This window comes from Nylanderia fulva, unplaced genomic scaffold, assembly GCF_048542155.1.
Source record: "Nylanderia fulva isolate GAGA-0341 unplaced genomic scaffold, ASM4854215v1 Scaffold469, whole genome shotgun sequence".
Lineage (NCBI taxonomy): Eukaryota > Metazoa > Arthropoda > Insecta > Hymenoptera > Formicidae > Nylanderia > Nylanderia fulva.
In genome coordinates, this window is record NW_028190553.1 from 1 (window position 1) to 26,242 (window position 26,242).

The 26,242-nt window shown below is 37.0% G+C and overlaps 4 protein-coding genes and 2 pseudogenes across 4 annotated transcripts; 3 read left to right on the forward strand and 3 right to left on the reverse strand.

Moving 5' to 3' along the window:
• Positions 1-2,654: 2,654 nt before the first annotated feature.
• On the reverse strand, positions 2,655-3,737 carry LOC146721475 (uncharacterized; annotated as a pseudogene).
• A 357-nt stretch (positions 3,738-4,094) lies between these two features.
• Positions 4,095-5,176, forward strand: LOC146721476 (uncharacterized; annotated as a pseudogene).
• Positions 5,177-13,729: 8,553 nt separating this feature from the next.
• LOC146721477 (putative neurotrophin receptor LTRK 1) lies at positions 13,730-15,071 on the reverse strand. Its single transcript, XM_085486677.1, has 2 exons — positions 14,841-15,071; positions 13,730-14,114 (listed from the first exon to the last, which is right to left on the reverse strand). The coding sequence occupies exons 1-2, from the start codon at positions 14,913-14,915 to the stop codon at positions 14,010-14,012; spliced, it is 180 nt and encodes a 59-aa protein (XP_085342803.1). The 5' UTR covers positions 14,916-15,071; the 3' UTR covers positions 13,730-14,009.
• A 1,688-nt stretch (positions 15,072-16,759) lies between these two features.
• Positions 16,760-17,929, forward strand: LOC146721478 (uncharacterized). Its single transcript, XM_085486674.1, has one exon. The coding sequence runs from the start codon at positions 16,760-16,762 to the stop codon at positions 17,927-17,929; it is 1,170 nt and encodes a 389-aa protein (XP_085342800.1).
• Positions 17,930-18,211: 282 nt separating this feature from the next.
• On the forward strand, positions 18,212-19,408 carry LOC146721479 (uncharacterized). Its single transcript, XM_085486675.1, has one exon. The coding sequence runs from the start codon at positions 18,212-18,214 to the stop codon at positions 19,406-19,408; it is 1,197 nt and encodes a 398-aa protein (XP_085342801.1).
• Positions 19,409-24,408: 5,000 nt separating this feature from the next.
• LOC146721480 (uncharacterized) lies at positions 24,409-25,380 on the reverse strand. The gene has a single exon (XM_085486673.1). It carries the CDS (start codon positions 25,210-25,212, stop codon positions 24,448-24,450), a length of 765 nt encoding a protein of 254 aa, XP_085342799.1. The 5' UTR covers positions 25,213-25,380; the 3' UTR covers positions 24,409-24,447.
• Between the last annotated feature and the right edge of the window lie 862 nt (positions 25,381-26,242).

The window sequence follows — 26,242 nt, forward strand, 5'->3', positions numbered from 1 at the left end:
GGGGAGAACGGAAGAAAGGAGGGAGGGAGGGGAAAAGGAGGAAGGAAGTATGAGGAGGAGAATGAGTGAGGTATGAATGAGGTGGCGGAGAATGTATGGGGAATCGGAAGCCGAAGCGAAGCGATAGGTAGGGACGGCTCTTTCTCTCTCTAAAGTAGTAGATAAGTAGGTTAAGGTAGAATTAAGTTATTTGTAAATTAGATGTAAGAGTAGAGTTAAGAGTAGATATAAGTAAGATTGTAAGAGTTTGTAAGGTTGGGGAACGCTCCTTCAAAAGCGCCTTCAATCCCTTAGGGGACGAATAAAGAATTGAATTGAATTGAATATATGTTTACTGTATACGATATTTAGAAAAATGATATGGATACTGTATACATATTATTTTTGTAAACATTTTTACTTTTAATATTTTAAAGTAATCCTAAAAAATATTGTACAATTGTTATCAGAGATTTATTAAAGACGTACCCCAGACGTATGAAAAATATATTTTTTTATAAATAAAATGTCTTTTCTGTTTCTATGTATCTTTATTTAAATACATTTTCACATTTTTTATTTTTGAAAAAAAAAAAGAACTAATGTTTCGAAATATGATAACTGGGTTGCTGCAATACTTATCAAACTATGCAATACTGACCCATAATTCCAATGAGAGAATTTTCGAGAAAGAAAAGGAAACTAAATATAATCTTATTTCTGTTTTTGTTTAACCATCAATCTTATTTTGGCTTAGACGAGTGAGTTTATAAACAAGAAAATAATCAAGAAATACAAAATCGATATTTGCGCTCTACATTATAAGTCTCGAATTATTATCAGTAACATTATCGGCGATATTCGTAATAAGAGTCATCGAGAAACAGCGAATCATCATTCCTCGCGAGTCCAACTCGTTTCATAATCATATGCTTTCAAGTTCCAAGTTCGATAGCGTGAGTATAAGTATGGTTGCATTAATCCCGGCGGAGACACGTCGACTGTTACGCTGCGTAAATCTCGCCCAAGTTACTAGCACCGAATCTCGAATTTAAATTCGATCAAAAATGAAATTATACATGTATTTAATTACGTAAAAATAATGATTAATAATTACATAAACTGTTTTTATACAATTAGCGCATGTGCTTGTCGATCTGTATATATACAGGGTGTCCGGTAATGGTCGCCTCAACCGTCGTGTGCAGGTAGAGTAAGTTAAACCGAATAGGAAAGTCCTCTACCGTTTTGCGATTTTCGCAATAATTATTGTGTTATTAAATAAAAAAGATCGGCCAATCTAAGCGCGCGACGAGATGAGACGGCCCCCTGTCACACGATACACGGCGCGCGGCAAAGCGGAGGGAGGAGCGAACGCGATGGCTACGAACGGCGCGTAACGCTAAAGCTCCGCGACAACTATTTTCTCTCTTTCCCTTTTCATCTCACTTTCTTTACTAAAAACGAATCTTTTCATTTTCAAAATGGCATCTTGATTAATTATTGTAAAGTACAGTTTTGAAAAATTAATAATCGCATTGACATCATTTTCGACGATGTATCTCATTAAAATTTAACATGCATACAAAGCAAAATAAGAGTCTGATGCAAATCACACCATACACGGAGAGAATTTTCTCTTATTAGAATTTATCCTGAAAATCATGGTAATCGTGGGATAATATGGTGTAGGAAAAATTTTATAAGAGTTTCTCTGATTAATATTTACTACATTAAAAATTATTAATATGAACATAGTAAAATTAATCGAGTACATTTTTTATTTTATTGTGGTAGATATTAATATTTTTATTGTGGTAAATATTAATCAGAAAAATTCTTATAAAATTCTTCCAGTACCTTACTGTCCCACGATTACCATGGTTTTCAGGGTAAATTTTAAGAGAAAATTTTTTATGTGTAGTATTCGGATACGTTTTATCAAAATTTACGTTTTTAAAATAATCAATAAATGATAATAACGAGAGAGAGAGAGAGAGAAAGAGAGAGTGAGGAACGTTATTATCATAAATGATAACGTTCCTCACTCACTCACTCACTCTCTCTTTCTCTCTCTCTCCCTCTCTCATTATTATCATTTATTGATTATTTTAAAAAACGTAAAATTTTGATAAGATGTATTCGAATACTATACAGAGAAAATTTTTTCTTAAAATTTACTCTAAAAATGATGGTAATCGTGGGACAATGGTATTGAAAGAATTTTATAAGAATTTTTCTGATTAATATTTACTATAATAAAAATATTAATATCTATCACAATAAAATAAAAAATATACTCGATAAATTTTACTATGTTTATATTATAATAATTTTTATTTTTATCATAAATGATAATAACGTTTCTCTCTCTTTAGTTCTCTCTCTCTCTCTCTCTCTCTCTCTCTCTCGGCATAGAAAATATTTGTTATCCTTTCCGCACCACCTTGCGGTAGATAACACGGCGCATTTTTTTTAAAGTGGTATCTCCAGTAGGTCTAATCCATTATCTCATATTTTAATTTAATAATTGTTCGAAGTGCCTTCCTCGTTCTTGCGAACAGTGTTCAGCCCTTCGAACAATATTACGCGTTGCGCGATACGCCATTTCTGGAGTAATGGTAGCAAAAGCTGCGAGAATTGCTTCCCGTACTTCAGCTTCTGTACCATCACGCCTATGCTCGACTAAATCTTTAATGTGACCCCACACGAAATAATCGAGCACATTAAGATCTGGCGATCGCGCCGGCCAGATGATCGGGCCGCCTCGACCTATCCATCTCTCTGGATAATGCGCGTTTAAAAAATCGCGCACTTGTCGAGAAAAGTGCGCAGGAGCCCCGTCTCGTTGAAAAATGAGTTTCGCTCTATCGCGAAGAGGAACATCTTCGAGAAGAGCAGGTAACTCATTTTGGAGGAAATTAAGATAGATCGCTCCATTTAAACGGGGTGGAAGAAAATATGGCCCGATCTAAAAAAATAAAATATTTAAAAAAAATGATTTGTTAAACTCGCGAAAGAAAATTTTTTTGCTTACTAACAAGTAAATTTACTGCTTACTATTTGGTTCGCTTTTATTCCTGCCCATACATTTATCGCCCAGCGATATTGATAAGCGCGTTCTCGAACGGCATGCGGGTTTTCTTCTGCCCATTGCAGAAAATTGTGTGAATTAAACACACCGTTCGGTGTGAACGTGGCTTCGTCAGTCCATAAAATTCGATCGGGGAAAAAATTATTTCGTCGATACTGCGCAAGAAATTCTGTGTGTTTCACCGACTATTAATATTTATTAAAAATAACGCGAAAAAATATGATATAAAGATAATAAAAATACCTTCACAAAAATAGACGCGCTGTTCGTCATCTCTCGGTAAAAGTTGCTGTACTCGCTGATGATGATACGGATGCAATCCATTTTGACGTAGAACATGATGCACCACGTATCGCGAGAGACCGAGCATCCGAGATACACGGCGCACACTGGTCCTGGGGTTTTCTTCGAACGCTCGCAGGATTCTCTCTTCTTCTCGTACGTGATAACGTACTGGTGCCCCCACGTTTCGTCGATTTGGCATCACAACTCCTAGTGTTTCTCTGGCGCGTTGAACACAATTCAAAATTGTTTTATAATATGGATGACGCTCACGTTCGGGAAATCGCTCCGCGTAAAGACGAGCCGCAGCACGAGCATTTTCTCCGGCTGCTCCGTATACGATAATCATGTCCGTATACTCTGCTGAAGTATAATCTGCCATTATTTAATAACTTTTTACACGCACCTTACGAGACGTACAACTCGAAAGTTGGGCAGCTACTGTGGAGCAACAAATTACGAGGAAAAGAGAATCGATGATAATTTAAAGAAAATTATTTCAAACGTTTGCCGCAGTATCATCTGATATCCTTGCGCGCCGCGGCTTTATCGCTCCGCGTAAAGGCGTAAAGAAAAGCCGCGGCGCGCAAGGATATCAGATGATACTGCGGCAAACGTTTGAAATAATTTTCTTTAAATTATCATCGATTCTCTTTTCCTCGTAATTTGTTGCTCCACAGTAGCTGCCCAACTTTCGAGTTGTACGTCTCGTAAGGTGCGTGTAAAAAGTTATTAAATAATGGCAGATTATACTTCAGCAGAGTATACGGACATGATTATCGTATACGGAGCAGCCGGAGAAAATGCTCGTGCTGCGGCTCGTCTTTACGCGGAGCGATTTCCCGAACGTGAGCGTCATCCATATTATAAAACAATTTTGAATTGTGTTCAACGCGCCAGAGAAACACTAGGAGTTGTGATGCCAAATCGACGAAACGTGGGGGCACCAGTACGTTATCACGTACGAGAAGAAGAGAGAATCCTGCGAGCGTTCGAAGAAAACCCCAGGACCAGTGTGCGCCGTGTATCTCGGATGCTCGGTCTCTCGCGATACGTGGTGCATCATGTTCTACGTCAAAATGGATTGCATCCGTATCATCATCAGCGAGTACAGCAACTTTTACCGAGAGATGACGAACAGCGCGTCTATTTTTGTGAAGGTATTTTTATTATCTTTATATCATATTTTTTCGCGTTATTTTTAATAAATATTAATAGTCGGTGAAACACACAGAATTTCTTGCGCAGTATCGACGAAATAATTTTTTCCCCGATCGAATTTTATGGACTGACGAAGCCACGTTCACACCGAACGGTGTGTTTAATTCACACAATTTTCTGCAATGGGCAGAAGAAAACCCGCATGCCGTTCGAGAACGCGCTTATCAATATCGCTGGGCGATAAATGTATGGGCAGGAATAAAAGCGAACCAAATAGTAAGTAGTAAATTTACTTGTTAGTAAGCAAAAAAATTTTCTTTCGCGAGTTTAACAAATCATTTTTTTTTAATATTTTATTTTTTTAGATCGGGCCATATTTTCTTCCACCCCGTTTAAATGGAGCGATCTATCTTAATTTCCTCCAAAATGAGTTACCTGCTCTTCTCGAAGATGTTTCTCTTCGCGATAGAGCGGAACTCATTTTTCAACAAGACGGGGCTCCTGCGCACTTTTCTCGACAAGTGCGCGATTTTTTAAACGCGCATTATCCAGAGAGATGGATAGGTCGAGGCGGCCCGATCATCTGGCCGGCGCGATCGCCAGATCTCATGTGCTCGATTATTTCGTGTGGGGTCACATTAAAGATTTAGTCGAGCATAGGCGTGATGGTACAGAAGCTGAAGTACGGGAAGCAATTCTCGCAGCTTTTGCTACCATTACTCCAGAAATGGCGTATCGCGCAACGCGTAATATTGTTCGAAGGGCTGAACTCTGTTCGCAAGAACGAGGAAGGCACTTCGAACAATTATTAAATTAAAATATGAGATAATGGATTAGACCTACTGGGGATACCACTTTAAAAAAAATGCGCCGTGTTATCTACCGCAAGGTGGTGCGGAAAGGATAACAAATATTTTCTATGCCGAGAGAGAGAGAGAGAGAGAGAGAGAGAGAGAACTAGAGAGAGAGAAACGTTATTATCATTTATGATAAAAATAAAAATTATTATAATATAAACATAGTAAAATTTATCGAGTATATTTTTTATTTTATTGTGATAGATATTAATATTTTTATTATAGTAAATATTAATCAGAAAAATTCTTATAAAATTCTTTCAATACCATTGTCCCACGATTACCATCATTTTTAGAGTAAATTTTAAGAAAAAATTTTCTCTGTATAGTATTCGAATACATCTTATCAAAATTTTACGTTTTTTAAAATAATCAATAAATGATAATAATGAGAGAGGGAGAGAGAGAGAAAGAGAGAGTGAGTGAGTGAGTGAGGAACGTTATCATTTATGATAATAACGTTCCTCACTCTCTCTTTCTCTCTCTCTCTCTCTCGTTATTATCATTTATTGATTATTTTAAAAACGTAAATTTTGATAAAACGTATCCGAATACTACACATAAAAAATTTTCTCTTAAAATTTACCCTGAAAACCATGGTAATCGTGGGACAGTAAGGTACTGGAAGAATTTTATAAGAATTTTTCTGATTAATATTTACCACAATAAAAATATTAATATCTACCACAATAAAATAAAAAATGTACTCGATTAATTTTACTATGTTCATATTAATAATTTTTAATGTAGTAAATATTAATCAGAGAAACTCTTATAAAATTTTTCCTACACCATATTATCCCACGATTACCATGATTTTCAGGATAAATTCTAATAAGAGAAAATTCTCTCCGTGTATGGTGTGATTTGCATCAGACTCTTATTTTGCTTTGTATGCATGTTAAATTTTAATGAGATACATCGTCGAAAATGATGTCAATGCGATTATTAATTTTTCAAAACTGTACTTTACAATAATTAATCAAGATGCCATTTTGAAAATAAAAAGATTCGTTTTTAGTAAAGAAAGTGAGATGAAAAAGAAAAGAGAGAAAATAGTTGTCGCGGAGCTTTAGCGTTACGCGCCGTTCGTAGCCATCGCGTTCGCTCCTCCCTCCGCTTTGCCGCGCGCCGTGTATCGTGTGACAGGGGGCCGTCTCATCTCGTCGCGCGCTTAGATTGGCCGATCTTTTTTATTTAATAACACAATAATTATTGCGAAAATCGCAAAACGGTAGAGGACTTTCCTATTCGGTTTAACTTACTCTACCTGCACACGACGGTTGAGGCGACCATTACCGGACACCCTGTATATATTTACGATAGCCGAGACCACGAATTTAAATTCAATCAAAAAAAAATTATCCATGTGTATAATTGTTTAAAAATATGTATAAGTATACAACAGAATATATGTTCTTTTATTATTTACATATACTTTCTTATTTATATATTTCACAAGAATAAATAAAGATGAAAGGCACTGCTTGTGCATTACTTTTTAGCAGATATAATATTTTCGTGGTTAAACGTTGATAATTATTATATATGTTTAATAACACTGTTTGACACACAAAAAAATTCTAAAATTTTTAAACCTTATTCGTATAGATTTTCTCATGCTGATTACGAATCCGGCCGTGAAAATTGCGTATTACGCCAGATTTTTTAGATAACTTGATCAAAAATTGAATTCACAAATTTAATATAAGTTATAAATAAATCTTTACCTACTTATTTTCACGAACATTAAATTTTTGAAACTTTGATTTGCTATTTCTAATTTTAAAAATATGAATCATTATTTATCAGTAATTGAAGACATTTTGACATATTCATATTTGTAAAAAAAATGTGAGCCATTTTAACGTACCTCTAAAGACTTTGTATTAGTATAAGGAAAAGTGCGAAAAATGATACTTTCAATTTCTTAATTTAGTTTTCTCAAAAAACCCCAAATTCGAACTTTTTTACATTTTTTGCACAACCTACAAGTCTTAAGCTTTATTTTGAGCCCTCGTAGCATTTTTTATCACGTCCCAATTTAAAGTTATATTTTACGGAAAAGTGTCTAAAATGCTTTTTTATCATCTTTACATATCTACAAAACCTGACGTAATACGCAATTTTCGTAGCCGGATTCGTAATTAGCATAAAAAAATTTATAAGGATACGCTTTGATAATTTTTGAACCTGAAAAAAAGTCTTTTTTGTCGAACGGTGTATTTATTGTATTTAATATAATATAAATCGAAATAAATCGAGATAGATACTTGAGTAGATCGAGGTGACATACGCGACTGAGCACTCCCTCTTCTTTTCTCTCTCCGCTTCATTCATTATTTTGTATTAAAAACTAAATTATTGAATAAGATATTATTTTAAGCGGCTTAAATTTTAAAATATGTAGCAGAACAATCTTGTTTCCATTTTCTAACATAATCCTTCAATTGCCTCAACATAAAATTAAGAAAATATAAAGTTGCATATTATTTCGAAAATTTCCGCCGACATCAGCTGCACCCAAAGCGAATCCACTAGGTGGATGTTGTACGATTGGATTTGTTCTTTGGGATTTTAACAAACACACATATACATATAAGGGCAGATACACACATACACACTTTTCGGCAAGCAGAATATAACACATACAAGACGAGGTAGACACACACCAACACACAAACGTACATGAAAATAAACGTAAATATGACGATACAATAACACAGAAAATCGTTTCGAGAATCTCGCACACTTTCAGTACCATATAAAACACTGGAACAAACAGACGATTGTTGCCGAACAGCTTTATAGTGAACATTAATTTTCAATTTTTTTGCAACGTCACTGCGCATCACTATCAGCATCCCCTTTTCCGTAGTGCAATAAAAGCTACAAGATATCAACAATATAAAGTGAGTCAAGTTAAAATTATTTATATAGAAAAATGTAATATATTTAAACAATAATAAGAATATTTTTAAGTCAGCTCTTTAATTTTTAAACCACAATTTACACTTTATTCCTCTCGACCAATAGAGCCAAACGATTAAGAAAAAAAGAAAATTTGGAAAATTTGGAAACTAAGGAATTTGAATCCTATGGTTGGGATCTCAGAAATTCCCCTTGTTCCTTCTCTTAACACCCCCTGTAAAGACCTAATTACGACGCTTTGGTGGGGGGTGGGGGAGGGGGATATAAAAATTGAGAGAAATATTGATTTGTAAGTGTCTGAATAGCTCAGTTGGAAGAGCAGTCGCCCGGCAAGCGGAAGGTCTCGGGTTCGATTCCCGATTCAGCCGACTTTCGGACCAATATTTTTTTCGCCTATTTCTTTACAGGGGATGTTAAGAGAAGTCTCTTTATTAAAAACAATATAAGAATTATCAAGTGACTCGTTACAAATTATCTCGCGCTCGCTATGCTCTCGAGCGTCTTGTCACATTGCCGGCCAGCTCTGGACTGGTTGATTTTCGCGTACTTACGGATTCGTTACCCGGTAAGGTCAAAATATAATAACATGTATCTCGGAATTCACATATTGAGCTTGAAAACAAACGTACATAACGTCTTCGCTAAGACAATAGTTATCTGTATGTGAAATGACTTTAAACCTAAAATTATCTGAACAATATATTCTAGATAATTTAATGAAGATAACACTTTTTTTATATAAGATGCAGCTGTAGAATAAACATATTTTTATTATCTATATAAAGATAAAATGACGTCAAAATTTCATCCAGATCATTTATATAATTTTATTTAAAGATCAGCAAACACTGGCTATGACTCTCAATCAAATTATCTGAACATTATTCTAAGTAATTTAGTAATGATAACACTTAATTTTTTCATCTAAGATGCAGGTATAGATAATATATATATTTATTATCGAAAGGTAAAATAACAGAATTTTATCTAGATAATAATCTTTATAATTTTATTTAGATAATAGTAAATACTGTAGATGATAAATAACTTAAAGAAAAAGAAGCCTGAACTGTGTAACATTGTTTCGTTACTAGAAAGCACACCAAGCCGTCTAATACAAGAAGTTCTCCAGCGGAAAATGCGCATTTAAACAAACAAAATGTCGCTCGATCGGTTACCAAATACAACAGTTTCCGATTTAAAAAATTCCGTATTCCACAGTCAATTGCACATTGAATTTATTTATGTCTTCTTGCTCGGAAAAACATCTCCGCAGACTTATGTATAACCGCTTCAGCGAGGACAGATCGCCATTTTTATTTGTTTCCGCAATTCCGCCAGTAAATTTGCATTTATATACCCAGTGAGAAATGATTGGTCGAATTGTCATCAATTCGACAAATTTGACATCAATTCGACAACGAATCGACGTCGATTCAATCATCATTTCTCATTGAGTAGTCCGCATCGTGCACACCGCAATAATATTCCTCGGGCATACCTCGGGGATACAATAGCAAGACACAACAGCAAGTTTGCATATAATGCCTCTCCGTTCTCCCGATACTGCGCGCGCGTGACAACAAAAGCCGATTAATTATATTTCGCTGAATTAACGAACACAATGCGAGATTATATCGACGTTGTATAGGTAGAATATAAGCGACCAAAAGTGCATTTCTGCCTAACATCTCCGCGAACATGACGCGATTATCGTCGTCTTCATCGCCATCGATCGAGAATTAAAAGCAGTCGCGTATCGGGATGAAAAGAACAACGTCACGACGACAATACTCGTGATGCTTCGAAAATACTTACACACATACGTGCGCGATCATTTTGTCGTGTTTCTTATCAGGAGACGCGGTAGCGTCTTGCTAAGTTAGTTCTTTCATTCGTTAAATTAAAATACAATTTACAAAAAAACAAAAAAAAATATCGAAAGATATCGAAAAGATAGCGAAAATATCGAAACAATAGCGAAAATTATCCGTAGGACGCTACTGTGTATCCTTTACTGGACGTAACACGATTTTCGTAACCTTGAAAACAAAAATTTGAAATATTTCATGAACGGGAACATATTTGTCAAAAGATGACCATATAAATCGAAAGCACGATTTTTTCCGAGTAAAATGAGACCTTAACGAACTTGATAGCACTATTGGTTGCGGAGATATGAATTTTTTAAGTTATTTTTTGGTCGAAAAGGTGTCACTTTTTTTTAAGACTCGGCGTCGTACTTGTCCCAATCACCCATCCCGACAAAGTGATTTTGTCCGCAGTTGCTTTACCTTATCCGCGGCCACCCATCCTAGTATAGTGACATTTTCCTCAGCTGCTTAACCTTTTAAGCAACCAAACGAAAAATAAATTCTCGCTCTCTCTCACTCTCTCTCTCTCTCTCTCTCTCCCTCCCTTTCTCTCCCCCTCTCTTTCTCCCTTTCTCTCTTGCTTTCCCACGTCTTCTTTCGCTCTCTCTCGCCCTCTCTCGTTCTCTCTCGCTCTCTTCCGCTCTCTCTTGCTCTCTCCCGTTATCTATCGCTCTCTCTCGCTCTCTCTCGCGTTCTCTCGCTCTCTCTCGCTCTCTCTCGCGTTCTCTGGCTCTCTCCCGCTCTCTCTCTCGCGTTCTCTCGCTCTCTCTCGTCTTCTCTCGCTCTCTCTCGGTTTTTTTTCGCTCTTTCTCGCTTTCTCTCGCTTTCTTCCGCACTCTCTCGCTCTCTCCCGCTCTCTATCGCTAATATAAGGCACAAAGAATTAAATTTAAAAAATTTTTTAAATTTAAAGTTAAATAAAAATTTTTAATTTAAATTAAAAAATAAAAGTAAAAAAAATGTAATGTACTTAGTATGTAATGTAAAAAATACTTAGCGCTGTTTTTGTATTGTAGCCCTTTGACTATGAAACGTCCTTAAAAATGATTAGTAACGAAATGTGTATATACAGAATATATCACACACAGAAGTCGCATCCTATCTTTGGAGAGTGAAATGATAAAGTCAAAATCAGTCAAAATTAAAGAATCATGAAATTATATTTGAACCTTTTTTATAAAAAAAATTCCTAATGAAAATAATGCACTTTAAACATCTATCTCGAAACTCTGATTGCGATCAAGGAAACATTGCAAATGCTTTAAAACATGTATCAGGATAAAGAAATTTTTATTCATTTATATTTTAATTGATCAATTAAACACTTTGAAATGCTCCATATACATTAATTAATATATGCTAAAGACATATACATATATATATGTATATGTATACGTCTTTAGCATATATTAATGTATAGTACATTTATTTTTATAATTTTCACTTAGTTTTATGATTGATGATTACACAATCGAATTCCAGTAGACCAACAACTCAATATAGTAATCGAACATGTTTAATTATTATATACAGATTTAATATATTAGCGTTATTATTTAACAAAAAATCCCAATTGCCCAATTGTTGAATCTGTTTAATATGACAATTATTACATGTTACATTATATACATATATTTCATACATGTATATCGATATGTTCAGCTAGCCACGTGTCATTCGAATATCGAGCCACGTAATATGTTTATAGATTTCTATTGAAGCGTATTGCAGTAAAAAAATTAGTCTATACTTTGATTTATATTTTATTTTATTTACTAATGTGTTAAAATAACAATACAAAAACAGCGCTAAGTATTTTTTGTACATTACATTTTTTTTACTTTTATTTTTTAAATTAAATTAAAAATCTTTATTTAACTTTAAATTTTTTTAATTTTTTAAATTTAATTCTTTGTGCCTTATATTACCTTTTTTAAATATACGTTTAAATATATTTGAATTAAATAATTATTTAGAGATAAATAATTTATTTTATTAAATATATCTTAAGAGTTTAACTAGGCTCTGTAATATATAAATATAAATTTAACATATATAAGATAGGCAATAAGAGCCAAATCGCGGATGACAGTGCGTTATTCTAAACGAAACTAAATTTTTTCGTTAGAATTAAATACCTGTGCACAAGGCACCAAATTTTTACTTGGACACGGCCAAGATATAAAATTGGAATAATCTCTACAAGAGATTTTTTAATTCCATGTATCCCCTATTCCCCCTAAAGAAATAAAGTGCGAGAGAAAAATATAGATCCGAAAGTCGCAGAATCGGGAATCGACCCCGAGACCTTTCGCTTGCCGGGCGACTGCTCTTCCAACTGAGCTATTCAGATCCTTTCGATTCTATACTTTTCTCTGTTATATATATTAATGTTGGTAAATAAACGCCTTTAAGCCAGCGTGTATAAATTAAGAGTTTAACTAGGCTCTGTAATATATAAATATAAATTTAACATATATAAGATAGGCAATAAGAGCCAAATCGCGGATGACAGTGCGTTATTCTAAACGAAACTAAATTTTTTCGTTAGAATTAAATACCTGTGCACAAGGCACCAAATTTTTACTTGGACACGGCCAAGATATAAAATTGGAATAATCTCTACAAGAGATTTTTTAATTCCATGTATCCCCTATTCCCCCTAAAGAAATAAAGTGCGAGAGAAAAATATAGATCCGAAAGTCGCAGAATCGGGAATCGAACCCGAGACCTTTCGCTTGCCGGGCGACTGCTCTTCCAACTGAGCTATTCAGATCCTTTCGATTCTATACTTTTCTCTGTTATATATATTAATGTTGGTAAATAAACGCCTTTAAGCCAGCGTGTATAAATTAAGAGTTTAACTAGGCTCTGTAATATATAAATATAAATTTAACATATATAAGATAGGCAATAAGAGCCAAATCGCGGATGACAGTGCGTTATTCTAAACGAAACTAAAATTTTTTCGTTAGAATTAAATACCTGTGCACAAGGCACCAAATTTTTACTTGGACACGGCCAAGATATAAAATTGGAATAATCTCTACAAGAGATTTTTTTAATTCCATGTATCCCCTATTCCCCCTAAAGAAATAAAGTGCGAGAGAAAAATATAGATCCGAAAGTCGCAGAATCGGGAATCGAACCCGAGACCTTTCGCTTGCCGGGCGACTGCTCTTCCAACTGAGCTATTCAGATCCTTTCGATTCTATACTTTTCTCTGTTATATATATTAATGTTGGTAAATAAACGCCTTTAAGCCAGCGTGTATAAATTAAGAGTTTAACTAGGCTCTGTAATATATAAATATAAATTTTTGCTGGCGAAAGATATAACTTAGCGCTTCTTTTTTACATCTGTGATGTCTTTTTTTGTGGGATTGTATATAAAGTTAATAACTTGAATTGTAATTTTATTTAAAAAATGATTAAATGTAACGTTAACTGTATTATAAAATGTGAGCAAAAGTAAATAAAAGCAATATTTCTTAACAGATATTATCTAGAATCGCAAATATTCATTGCTCCATACAAAAATATATACACATAAAAAGAATTACGAATGATTCGTCTCTCTATGTCCAAAAATATCCAATGAACTAATTACAAGTATCGAATCTTCTACGTTATTTCTTAAGGTTTTGATATTTTTGACACAATTTGTAAAGTTTGGTCTACCGATTACAGATTTCCAACAATGTAGCATCAACTGATACAACATCGGTGGACAGTTGAGAGGTTTTGGCAGTTTGCCTCCCTCACGCACATATTTTAAAACTTCGGAATTACTCTTGGCAGGATAAGGATGTTCACCCAATGACATAATTTCTCACATTAGTACCCCGAAAGCCCATACATCGCTTTGTGAAGTAAATATTCCAAACACCAAAGATTCCGGTGCCGTCCAGCGAATAGGAAGCATGGGTTCTCCTTCCTAAAACACAATCATATAGTACAATAAAATTTTTTTTTATAAGAGTTTTAACAAGGCTCTGTAATATAAATATAAATTTAACGTATAAGACGGGCAACAAGAGCCAAATCGCGGATGACAATGCGTTATCCTAACGAAACTAAATAATTTTTCGTTAGAATTAAATACCGGTGCACAAGGCACCAAATTTTACTTGGACACGGCCAAGATTTTAAATATGAAATAATCTCATATTTTGAGATTTAATATTTTGAGATTTTGAGATTACAGAGCCTTGTTAAAACTCTTATATTTGATACACGCTGGCTTAAAAAATGCGTTTGTTTACCAACATTAATATATATAACAGAGAAAAGTATAGAATCGAAAGGATCTGAATAGCTCAGCTGGAAGAGCAGTCGCCCGGCAAGCGAAAGGTCTCGGGTTCGATTCCCGATTCAGCGATTTTCGGATCTATATTTTTCTCTTGCATTCATTTATTTATTTTCCGTAGGGGGGTTAAAGGGGTATTGAAATTAAATCTCAAAATATGAGATTATTTCATATTTAAAATCTTGGCCGTGTCCAAGTAAAATTTGGTGCCTTGTGCACCGGTATTTAATTCTAACGAAAAATTATTTAGTTTCGTTAGGATAACGCATTGTCATCCGCGATTTGGCTCTTGTTGCCCGTCTTATACGTTAAAATTTTTTTTATTATTATAATTACCGCCAGATTTGGCATTACAACTTGAACTGCTACATCATCCGGTGCATGACCCGTAGTTATCAGTTTCACATCCGGGCCGAATTGCAAATCCATCGATAATTTGTAGACGTAAAAATTGCTCAATGCCAGGTTTAACGTGTATTCTGTAAACTGCGTCAAATTTTGAAATTTGTACCGCTGTTTGTACGTTTGGACATGAAATTCTTCGAATTTGTTAAGATCATTGTCCAAACATTTGAAATAACTCACAGAAATATTATATACGTATAAAAACTAAGTTGTACTTTTCACATTCATCATTGAGAATCGGCTGCGGAAGATTCACGTTAATGCTGTCTGCAGTTATTAGCACTTCTTCAACACGATAATCCTTCGTAGGTATTAGACATATCTTTGGGGGATATAATTGTAAAGTTTTATCAAGAGCTATGATTGGAGAGATAACGGCCTCTCCAAAATGGATTTTTTGAAGACAATCAAATAAATTTTTTTGCTTTGGAGAAGAGCATTCTTTTTTTTTTAAATATGTATTACTCGATTAGAAATCAAATAAATATTTATACTATCAATTGATAAATCATCAAAACGATAATTTGATTGATTTAGAAATCTTAAAATCATATTGCAATTACAACCATTAATATCCGTTACGATTAAATATTCATTGTTAATTATCCAATATATTAGCGGCTCGTCAATATTCGTTGTATCAATCGTCATGAGAATGTACTCAATTTCTAGCAATCCTAGAAATGTGTTGAGGCAATAGCATTTATTGTTTGCCATATATAATTTGTTGCTACCATTAAAATCCGTTTGCACTGTTAAAGAATCTTTTTCAATACAAATATCTGAAAAATATACATATTTCTCACTTCTATTAAAACATTAGTATAAATATCTATCACAAACTAATATGTGATTATTTATATCTTATACGTTTTTATGTAAATTTATGATTTCATTACTTATGGATCTTTAATACAGAATCTGCATATTAAATTGACAAGTTGTTTAGAATTATTATTCCATGTTATTATATTTCACGAATTTGCATGATGTTTGGACATGTATCTGTTGGGATGTGCTGGTCGAGACAAGAGACACGGTTTTCTTTTATATACGCATCATTGTCTCACTTTGCTTTGGTCTTATCACGTGAACGAAGAAACGGTCAATCACATGAACATAAACGGTCAAAATATCAATCGCGGGATTCCGGGATGTATCGGGCTTTTTCGGATCGACAACGAAGGCTTACCTGTGCGGCCTGAAATAAATTCGCACAGGTCACTTGCTAATCTTCATGTATCGTAGAGCGCATCGCAATACATAGTCGCGCATAATCTTAATAAATCAATATTATACGAGGATCAAGTCATTACAGTTTATTTCAATCAAACTCTCTCATACCATCGCGCCCGTACTGCTGCATTAAATAACAACTAGAAGCCTGTGCTTCGGCTCGCGTCGCCCGTGGAGATTCAAAATTATACCCGGGACTTTACACGCGAGAGAATTCACGAAACATTTTGGTCCTTCGAGCCGGATACTTTGCGACAAACTGAAATTTGTCAGATCCGCAACAATATTTAACGGTACGAGCCGCTTTGGAGTTGCATCGAGAGGGTCAAGGAGCACTGATTATCGTCCATCGAGAGGACATCCCTGAAGCATACAATCAGTGGCCGCTGAAATAAATGAGATAAGGAGCTGCCAACCCGGAGGAGCCCGTGTGACGATCCATGATGCAGAGAAACTGGCGGACGAACAACCAAAGGCGGTCAATGGAGGCATTAGCTGAGCGATCAAATTGACGGTCAAGGTAGGAGAATCACTCACTTGCCAATTGGGGTGTTCATTTCCGTTTCGCATTTCGGGTGAATTATTATTGTTGCGATATATATTGTGCGCGATAGCGATATATTGCGTGGATTATGGCTCATTCGGATCAGATCTTAGCATTAAAGAGAAAGCGTACGTCGATAAAGGCTGCGTGTACCCGAATAAAAACATACGCGGATTCGGTGACCCAATTGACGCCGGAAACGGTAACGAATTTAGAGGAAAAAAAAGATAAATTAGCTAGCTATTGGAAGGAGTATAATGACTGGCAATCTGAGATAGAGGCGATCTGCGACGGTAAGGGAGAAGATCGCGAGGCGTTTGAAGAAATGTTTTTCGGATTGACGGCCGCGTTGCGCTGCAAGATTGCGGGATATAATCGCGTGCCTTCCAATAGCCGCTCCGCAGTGTCTATCCCGGTATCCGTCGGTGAGTCGGGCACCTCTGCATGCGGAGTGGGATTACCGAAATTAGATCTACCAAAATTCGCAAGAAAATACGAGGATTGGTTTCCTTTTTATGAAATGTTTAACTCCATAATAAATGATAATCCGTCCTTGAGCGGCTTCCAAAAATTTCAATATTTGAGAGCATCTATGACAGGCGAGGCAGCAATTATAATTCAATCGCTGGAATTGACTGATTCAAATTATCAAGTAGCTTGGGATTTATTAAAACAGAGATATAATAACAAACGCGCTATAGTGCATACGCATCGACGCGCCCTGTTTGAGCTGCCGAATATCGCGAAAGAAAATGTTGTTGAGCTGCGTAGGGTGGCGGACAATGCCGCGAAACACATACAAGCATTGAAGGCACTGCATTGCCCCACGGAGCATTGGGACACGCTGCTTATATACTTAGTTTCGTCTAAATTCGATCCGATTACTGCTAGAGAGTGGCAGGCGTCGTTGACCGGGACAGAGTTACCCGCGTTCAAGCAGCTCTCGGAATTTTTGGAGCACAGATGCAATTTGCTAGAATCGTTGAATCGCGGAAATTTACAAACTCAGCCCGCCGGAAAGCGTTTGGCAGCTCACGTCGCGACTGCCTTTTTGTCGTGTGGATCTTGCCAGGGAAAACATCTCATTTATTATTGTCGTGAGTTTATTAAACTGCCGGTCGCTCGACGAATCGCGGAAATACGGAAGCGCAAGCTATGCGCAAATTGTCTTCGCGGGGGCAATCATTATGCCGCAAAATGTAAAATGGGCGCGTGTAAAACATGCGGAGCCAAACATAATTCGATGCTTCATCTTTAGACGGATTCGGGCGACATTACTGAAAAGGGAAAGGCCGAAGGTGAGCCGTCTCCGGAAACGATAAAAGAAAAAATAGTTGTGACTCAGGTGTCCTCCGCGTGGAACGCGCATGTATTGCTTTCAACGGCAATTGTGTATATAATAGATGCTACTGAAACGAGACAATCATGTAGGGTTTTGCTGGACAGCGGCTCGCAAGCGAATTTTATAACGCGAGATTGTGTCGAGAGATTAAACTTAAAGCCATCGACGGGCAGTGTTAGAATCACCGGAATAAATGGCATGACAAGCGACGCCAACGAAATCGTGAAAGTAAAATTATATTCTCGTTTGAGCGGCTTCTGCGCGAGTTTGGAGTGCGTTTTGACGAACCGCATAACCGATCGGATACCTACGGCACCTATTAATCGAGAAAGGATACAAATACCTAATGGGATTAAATTAGCTGATCTGGAATTTCATAAATGCTCCGATATCGATATATTGATAGGCGCCGATATATTTTGGCAGCTGCTTTGTGTGGGGAGATTGAAGTGTTCCCGATCGCATCCCACGCTACAAAAAACGCTTTTCGAATGGATTGTCGCCGGCCGTGTGGAGGTCACCGCTCGCGACGCCCGCGGGCGCGAGGTGAGAGCGTTTCACATTTCGGTGGCCGATGCCGCCTTGCAAAATCAATTAGCCAAATTCTGGCAGATCGAGGAAGATTTTCGGCCGTCGGATTCGTACACTAGCGCGGAGCATTTTTGCGAGAGACACTTCCTCGATAATACTAAGAGAAATGAAGAGGGTCGAATAATAGTCACGCTTCCGATTATTAAACAGAAATTAGAGAATCTCGGGGAAACGCGAGACATAGCAATGCGGCGTTTTTGCGGGCTGGAAAGACGGCTGAATCGCGATCCGGGATTAAAATCGCAATACGCGGCATTTATGCGCGAGTACTTGGCCCTTGGGCATATGAAATTAGTAAGGGAGGAAAATGACAAAGACAAGAGATTGCCGACGTACTATTTGCCGCATCATTGTATATTAAAGACGTCAAATGAAACGACTAAAATCAGGGTGGTTTTCGATGCTTCATGCAAGAGTTCGACAGGGGTTTTTTTGAACGACGCTCTTATGATCGGGCCGACGGTGCAGCAGGATTTATTTTCTATTGTATCGAGGTTTCGAACTTTTCGATTCGTATTCTCCGCAGACATTGCCAAGATGTACCGGCAGATATTGGTCGATCCGCAGCAGACGCGACTGCAGCGTGTTCTGTGGCGAGATGAGGCCACCGAGAGCGTGCAAACATACGAATTAATAACGTTGACATACGGTACAGCGGCCGCGTCATATTTAGCCACTAGAGCGCTGCAGTTTTTGGCCGAGATGTACGCGGAGAAATTTCCCGCGGGATCCCGGCGAGTGAAACGCGATTTTTACGTTGATAACCTGCTAACGGGAGCGGACACACAATCGAGGAAGCATTAGCGTTGAAAAACCAGATCGTAAAGATTCTGAACCGCGGCGGATTTCAACTGAGCAAGTGGCATTCAAACGAATCAGTATTAATAAATGATATGTATAATAAACATAACGCCGAGGTTCAAATTGATAGAGACGCGACGTCGTGCATCCTCGGAATTCTTTGGAATCCGTCGATGGATGCCTTTCGGTTCGCGATTGAATTGCCGACTGACTCACACAAGATAACGAAGCGCGTAATATTGTCGGAGATATCAAGATTACTTGACCCGTTGGGATTAATCGGTCCGGTTATTATCATACCAAAAATGCTGTTACAGGAGATTTGGCAATTAAAAATACAGTGGGATGAATCGATTCCGCTGGATATGCATGCAAGGTGGTCCGCGTTTAAGAGACAATTAAGAGAATTAAATGATTTAAGCGTCCCGAGGTTTATAGGGGGAAATCAAGAGGGAGCTCGCGTTCAGATACACGGGTTTTGTGACGCTAGCCAGCGGGCGTATGGCGCGTGTTTGTATATTTGAAGACAAGTAGATGGAAACGAAGTGCAGATTGATCTGTTGTGCTCTAAAACAAGAGTAGCCCCACTCAGAGTGATTTCGATTCCGCGACTCGAGCTTTGCGCGGCATTATTGCTGGCACAATTATTGGACAAAGTGCGTTCATCTATTGACATAAAGGACGTGCAATATACTTTGTGGTCGGATTCCACGATCGCGCTGAGATGGATTTCGTCGTGCTCGAGAAAATGGTCGGTTTTTGTGTCAAATCGCGTCGGAGAAATACAGCGGTTAACTTCCGGATTGGATTGGCGGCACGTGCCGACAACCGAAAATCCTGCGGATTTGCTATCTCGGGGCGTCCACCCGCATGACATCGGGAATGCCGCGCTATGATGGCGAGGTCCCGCGTTCCTAAAGAGCAGCGAGGACTCGTGGCCAAGCGTTGGCGAATATGTCCCGGAGTCCGAGATGCCGGAGAGGCGTCGGATAGTTGCTGCTGTCGCTGGCGTGGTGGCACCGAAACCCTTTTCGGAACTTATAGTTAGATGTTCGAGTCTAGATAAATTGTGCCGAATTGTTGCATATTGCAGGCGATTTATTGGACCGAGGGAGACGTGGGCGTTCACGTCTCGCACGTGGAAATCTCGGCCGCATTGGAAAACATTTGCAAGCTGGTGCAAGGGGAAGTTTTTTCAAACGAGTTTGGGCAATTAAAGAAGGGAAATGCTCTCACTTCCGCTAGCTCATTAAAATCATTATCGCCGTTCTTGGATAAACAGGGTCTGATTCGCGTCGGTGGGAGGCTCGAAAAATCACAATTAAGGTACGATGCCCGCCACCCAATTTTGCTCCCAAAGAATCATCGGCTCACTCAGCTCGTAATAAAGAAAGAACATATACGCAATTTGCACGCTGGATTACAGGGCACTATGGCTGCGGTGCGACAAAAATTTTGGCCTCTCTCGGTTCGCTCAACCACACGAAAGGTTATTAGACAGTGCCTCGTTTGTTTTAGATGCAGGCCGGCGATATCGGAAGCGAAAATGGGGGTGTTACCTGCGCCCCGTGTGACACCTTCGCGGCCGTTCTCTAATTGCGGCATCGATTACGCGGGGCCTTTCATTATAAGAGAAGGCAAGCGGCGAAATGCTCGAAATAGTAAGGCTTATGTTTGTATATTTGTGTGCTTCGCTACGAAAGCAGTACACATTGAAGTAGTCAGTGACTTGACGACGGACGCTTTTCTAGCGGCCTTAAAGCGTTTCATTTCTCGGCGGGGGTGCCCGACTTCTATATTTTCCGATAATGGAACTAATTTTAAGGGGGCCTCGCGCCAATTGGCACAGTTGTACGCGTTTCGTGGCGCGCCATCAACCAAAGAAAAAATAGAACAGTTTTGTCGCGACTCCAGAATATCATGGCGTTTTATTCCACCTGGAGCGCCGCACTTTGGCGGGCTCTGGGAGTCCACGGTAAAATCTGCGAAATATCACCTACAGCGTGTTGCGGGAGACTCACACCTGACTTTCGAGGAGTGCAGACAACGTTGTGCGAAATAGAGGCTGTATTAAATTCGCGTCCGTTGACGCCGCTGAGCTCTGATCCTAATGATTTAGCCTATCTTACGCCGGGGCATTTTCTGGTTGGCGAGGTATTGAGTGATTTTCCATGCCATGACCTTACTGATATTAAGGAAGGTCGATTGATACGATGGCAGAGAGTCGAGCAGCTCCGCCAGCATTTTTGGAGTCGTTGGAGCCGCGAATACTTAAATCAATTGCAGCAGCGACAGAAATGGACTAGCAACAAAGGAGAGCAGATGGGCGTTGGCAAGATGGTGCTAGTCATGCAACCGGGCCTTCCGCCTCTGCAGTGGGCGCTTGGCCGCGTGAAGGAAATTCATCCTGGAACTGATGGCATCGCCCGTACAGCCACAATAATCACGGCCAAGGGATCATTTGTCAGGCCTCTTTCAAAATTATCAATTTTGCCTCTAGAAGATTAGCATTTGTAAAAAAAATATATATATTGTTTTTTGTTGCTTGACAATCAATTGTACTACATTCATAACATGAACGTGCTATATGAGTGCAAAAAAAAAAACAAAAAAAACAAGACGTTTCTTTTGCAATTAGTTATAAAGTTTGACCGCGCTGAATAATCAAATAGCGTTTATGACAAAATTATTTAAATTGCTTTAGATATTTGAATTGAGGACGACTCTTATCATTTATACTACACTTTACTCATTATATATTATTATTTTCTTTGCGTTACAAAGCATATTATTTAATATACATATTCATTGTACTGTTATTTGACGAAGCGTATCAATTATATTGTATGCCTGCCGCATGTATGTGAACCCGAGTTTATTTATTATTATTGTAAGACGACGTCTTCCAAGGCGTCCGGTGTTTAGAATTATTATTCCATGTTATTATATTTCACGAATTTGCACGATGTTTGGACATGTATCTGTTGGGATGTGCTGGTCGAGACAAGAGACACGGTTTTCTTATATATATATATATATATATATATATACGCATCATTGTCTCACTTTGTTTTGGTCTTATCACGTGAACGAAGAAACGGTCAATCACATGAACATGAACGGTCAAAATATCAATCGCGGGATTCCGGGATGTATCGGGCTTTTTCGGATCGACAACGAAGACTTACCTGTGCGGCCTGAAATAAATTCGCACAGGTCACTTGCTAATCTTCATGTCTCGAGGAGCGCATCGCAATACATAGTCGCGCATAATCTTAATAAATCAGTATTATACGGGGATCAAGTCATTACAGTTTATTTCAATCAAACTCTCTCATACCATCGCGCCCGTACTGCTACATTAAATAAAAACTAGAAGCTTGTGCTTCGGCTCGCGTCGCCCGTGGAGATTCAAAATTATACCCGGGACTTTACACGCGAGAGAATTCACGAAACAGCCTGCTTTTCAACAAAGTTAAGCTATTATACTCGTTTTGTGGAATTTACTGAGAAAAAATGATTGAAAATTTACCGGAATCAATTGTATATAATTATAGTTATGGAACTACAATATAAAAATGATGCATTCGTTATCTATTGTTCTTTTCGATTTTTTTATTAGGGTCAATTTGCATTGATAATTCTTTAATGCATGCTTTCCCTGATACATTGTTTTCTATTTTTTACAGCCTGTTTTTACAGCTTGTTTTTCGACAAAGTTAAGCTATCATACTTCGATATATCGGTTTGCTGTTTATATTATTCGCAGAGCCGAGGGTGCGGCGAGCGAGGCACTTGCCTCGAGTGAAAGACATGAGGCGGCATAAAAATAAACAATAAATTGAACAACTTTTTAGAAAAAAAATTTTTTTTAGAAAAATGCAAAAATGATATTAGCATTAACTTAAGTAGCAATTTAAGTAGCAAGCGCGTATGTTATTTTGACGTGTGTGTGTGTGCATGTGTATGTAGAAAAGAAGGGCGTCAATTACAAATACTAATTTCTTTGAGTGAAAAAATATCTAGATCCGGTTCTGTTTTCTCGGTGGTTTTTTTTTTTTAACTAGAACACAACCAGCGCGCGCTACGCGCGCGCCATTTAATTTATATTTATGTATATATATATTTATATACATATATATATAATAAATTATATAATATATATAATAATTTAAATTATAAAATTTTAATTACGCCAAGTAGTATAATGGCAGGTATGGCCCGTCAAAACAAACCCCCACCACCGACCCGTCTGGCGCCGGGTCTTATCTTATCTTTCCCCCACCACCGGCGTCTGGCTTTTCCGAGTGTGGGTGTTAGGGGGAAAGGGTGTTGGGGGAAAAAAAAATGGCGACTGGCCCCGAAAGGTGGGGATGAGAATTTTTATTTTTTATTTTTTCTGATTTTCTCTGGATTTGAACCCGGGACCTCCGTGTTTCCGAGCAGGGTCCTAGTATGTTGAGCTAAACGAGATCTTACTAGTCTAAGGATTAGATGTGGTATTTAAGCTAAAGTTGCGTAGAGTACGGCATGGGGGTTCGGGTATACGTATGGCAAGGATAGCTCGTCGAATCAAATGGTCGATATTGGACGGGGGTGGGGTAAAAACAGTTCGGGTATACGTATGGCAAGGATAGCTCGTCGAATCAAATGGTCGATATTAGACGGGGTGGGGTAAAAACATTTTGGCCAAGAAAAGCGTCGTGCGGTCGACCGGTGGCAGGTAGTAGCTGACAATGGCGTAGGGTAATAAAAAAGAACACGCAAATATTTGTACAGGCGAGCATTCCGACTCGCGTCACGATAAAAAATAATAATACATCGTCGTAGATTAGAAAGATGTCAGATAAAATTTTATTTTAAAATAACTCGCTGCTTAATGAAGGTAAACAGGAACATGCATGTTGAGGAAATTTCTGGAAAGAGTAAGTGAAAGAAAATTGAACAATGGTTTTAAAAGTACAAATATGATTTATATTTAAAATATTTTACAGAACAAAATTATTCACAATCATTTCAAAAAAATATTCGTCGAATAATTATTAAAATTTACGTTTTGATATAATTGCATATACAATTTGTTCGAAATAAAGTGAAATTATTTCTAAAAATGTTATCTCGAAGTATACATCGAGAAATGTTAAATCTTTCAGTTGGGTGCGTACATTACGTTCTATTTCCTTACTGTTACCTCTGATCGTGAGTTTCACGATACTGCTATTAATGCTACCGTTGACAGGAAGATTTAACTGTATTTCGTTAATTAAATATCGAGCACATTCGTTGACATTAGTTGAAATAAAATTTAGACGATTTAAATTAGCGTTCACACAATTAACTATATTTTCTACACCTTGAAAAGTCGTTCTCTGCATGACTATCGCAATGTTGTAAGTTTTACGTTTCTTCGCCTTCGGTCCGTTTTCGTTCGTATCCTCCGCAGTTTCGGAAGAAAGATCTTCTTGTTCGTTTTCACGATATGTTATTAGTATGGCTCTAGCACCATATGCGGTAGTGAAATTTATAATTATCTTGTTAAAGATGATCGAGCTCAAATTAATTTTATCACCATTTAAGTAGCTCGACATCGTTTCCATGTTTTCTTGAAATTTTTGCCACGATTCCATGTCGAAGCAAATCCCTGCAGCTCCGTGAGATGTTAATTTAACAGCAGGTAGAAAATCCAGTTCGACGTTGTCTTCCGTCATAAGACCCACTTGAATTTTCTTCGTGTAGGATGAATTCAATCCGTATGTTGTTGACAGCAACATGCGCGGTTGTTGCTCGATTTTCTTAAGATTGTTCATGGTAGTTGCTACCGCGTAGAAAATCAAAGATTTAATAATCAAAGACGCGGAAAAATCGAAAAATCGAGAACTTTTTTACTAACTATCTTTTTACTAACGAACTTGAAAGTCCGGACGATGAAAGACGAGTGAGCGAAGATTTTCAAGAAAATTTATAAGAAGATAAAATAGAAGTGGGTAGGGAGAAAAGGCATGCGCAGATAAATAAAAATTATGAGGAAGGGGAATTTTTAAAACAATATAAATGATATAATTTTTAATGCGGAAGGGGAATTTTTAAACATAAAGTAATAGGGAGAAATGCATGTGTAGTATAATAAAAATTATGTGGGAGAGGAATTTTTTAAACAATATAAACAATAAAAATTTTTTAAGGGAAGGGGGGAATTTTTTTTTAAAAAATAAAATGAAAAAATTTTTTAAAAAAAACCCCCGGGGAAAAAAAAAATTCCCCCGTATCGAGAAAAAAACCCCAAAATTTTTTCCCCTCTTGTTTTCCCAAAAATTTTTTTTTAGCAAAAAAATTTGCCCTATTTAAAATATTTTCGGACTAAAAATAAGTAAATATTACCATTAAAAAAATATATATTAAATTTTTTTAAAAAAAAAAGGGTAAAATTGGGCAGGGGAAAAAAAATAAAAAAAAAAATAAAAAAAAAAAAAAGTTTAAATAAAAAAATTTCCCCATTTTGTTTTTCCAAAAAAATTTTTTAAAAATTTAAAAAAATTTGCCCCAAAATTAAAATTTTTTCCCATATCTAAGAAAAAATTTTAAAAATAAAATAAAACAAGGGTAAAAATACTCGGGTTGAAAAAAAATTTTAAAAAAAACCCCAAAAAAGGGGGACCTAAAAAAATTTCCCCCTTTTGTAAAAAGTAAAAAATAAGGGGGGTCTGGGAAATTTTTTAAAAAATTTTTTTTTTTTTTTCGAATTTGGGGCTCTCGCCCTACTCACGTTTCCACCCCGGGGGTTTTCTTTTAAATTTTAAAAAATGGGGTTTTAAAAAAAAAAATTAAAAAATTTTTTAT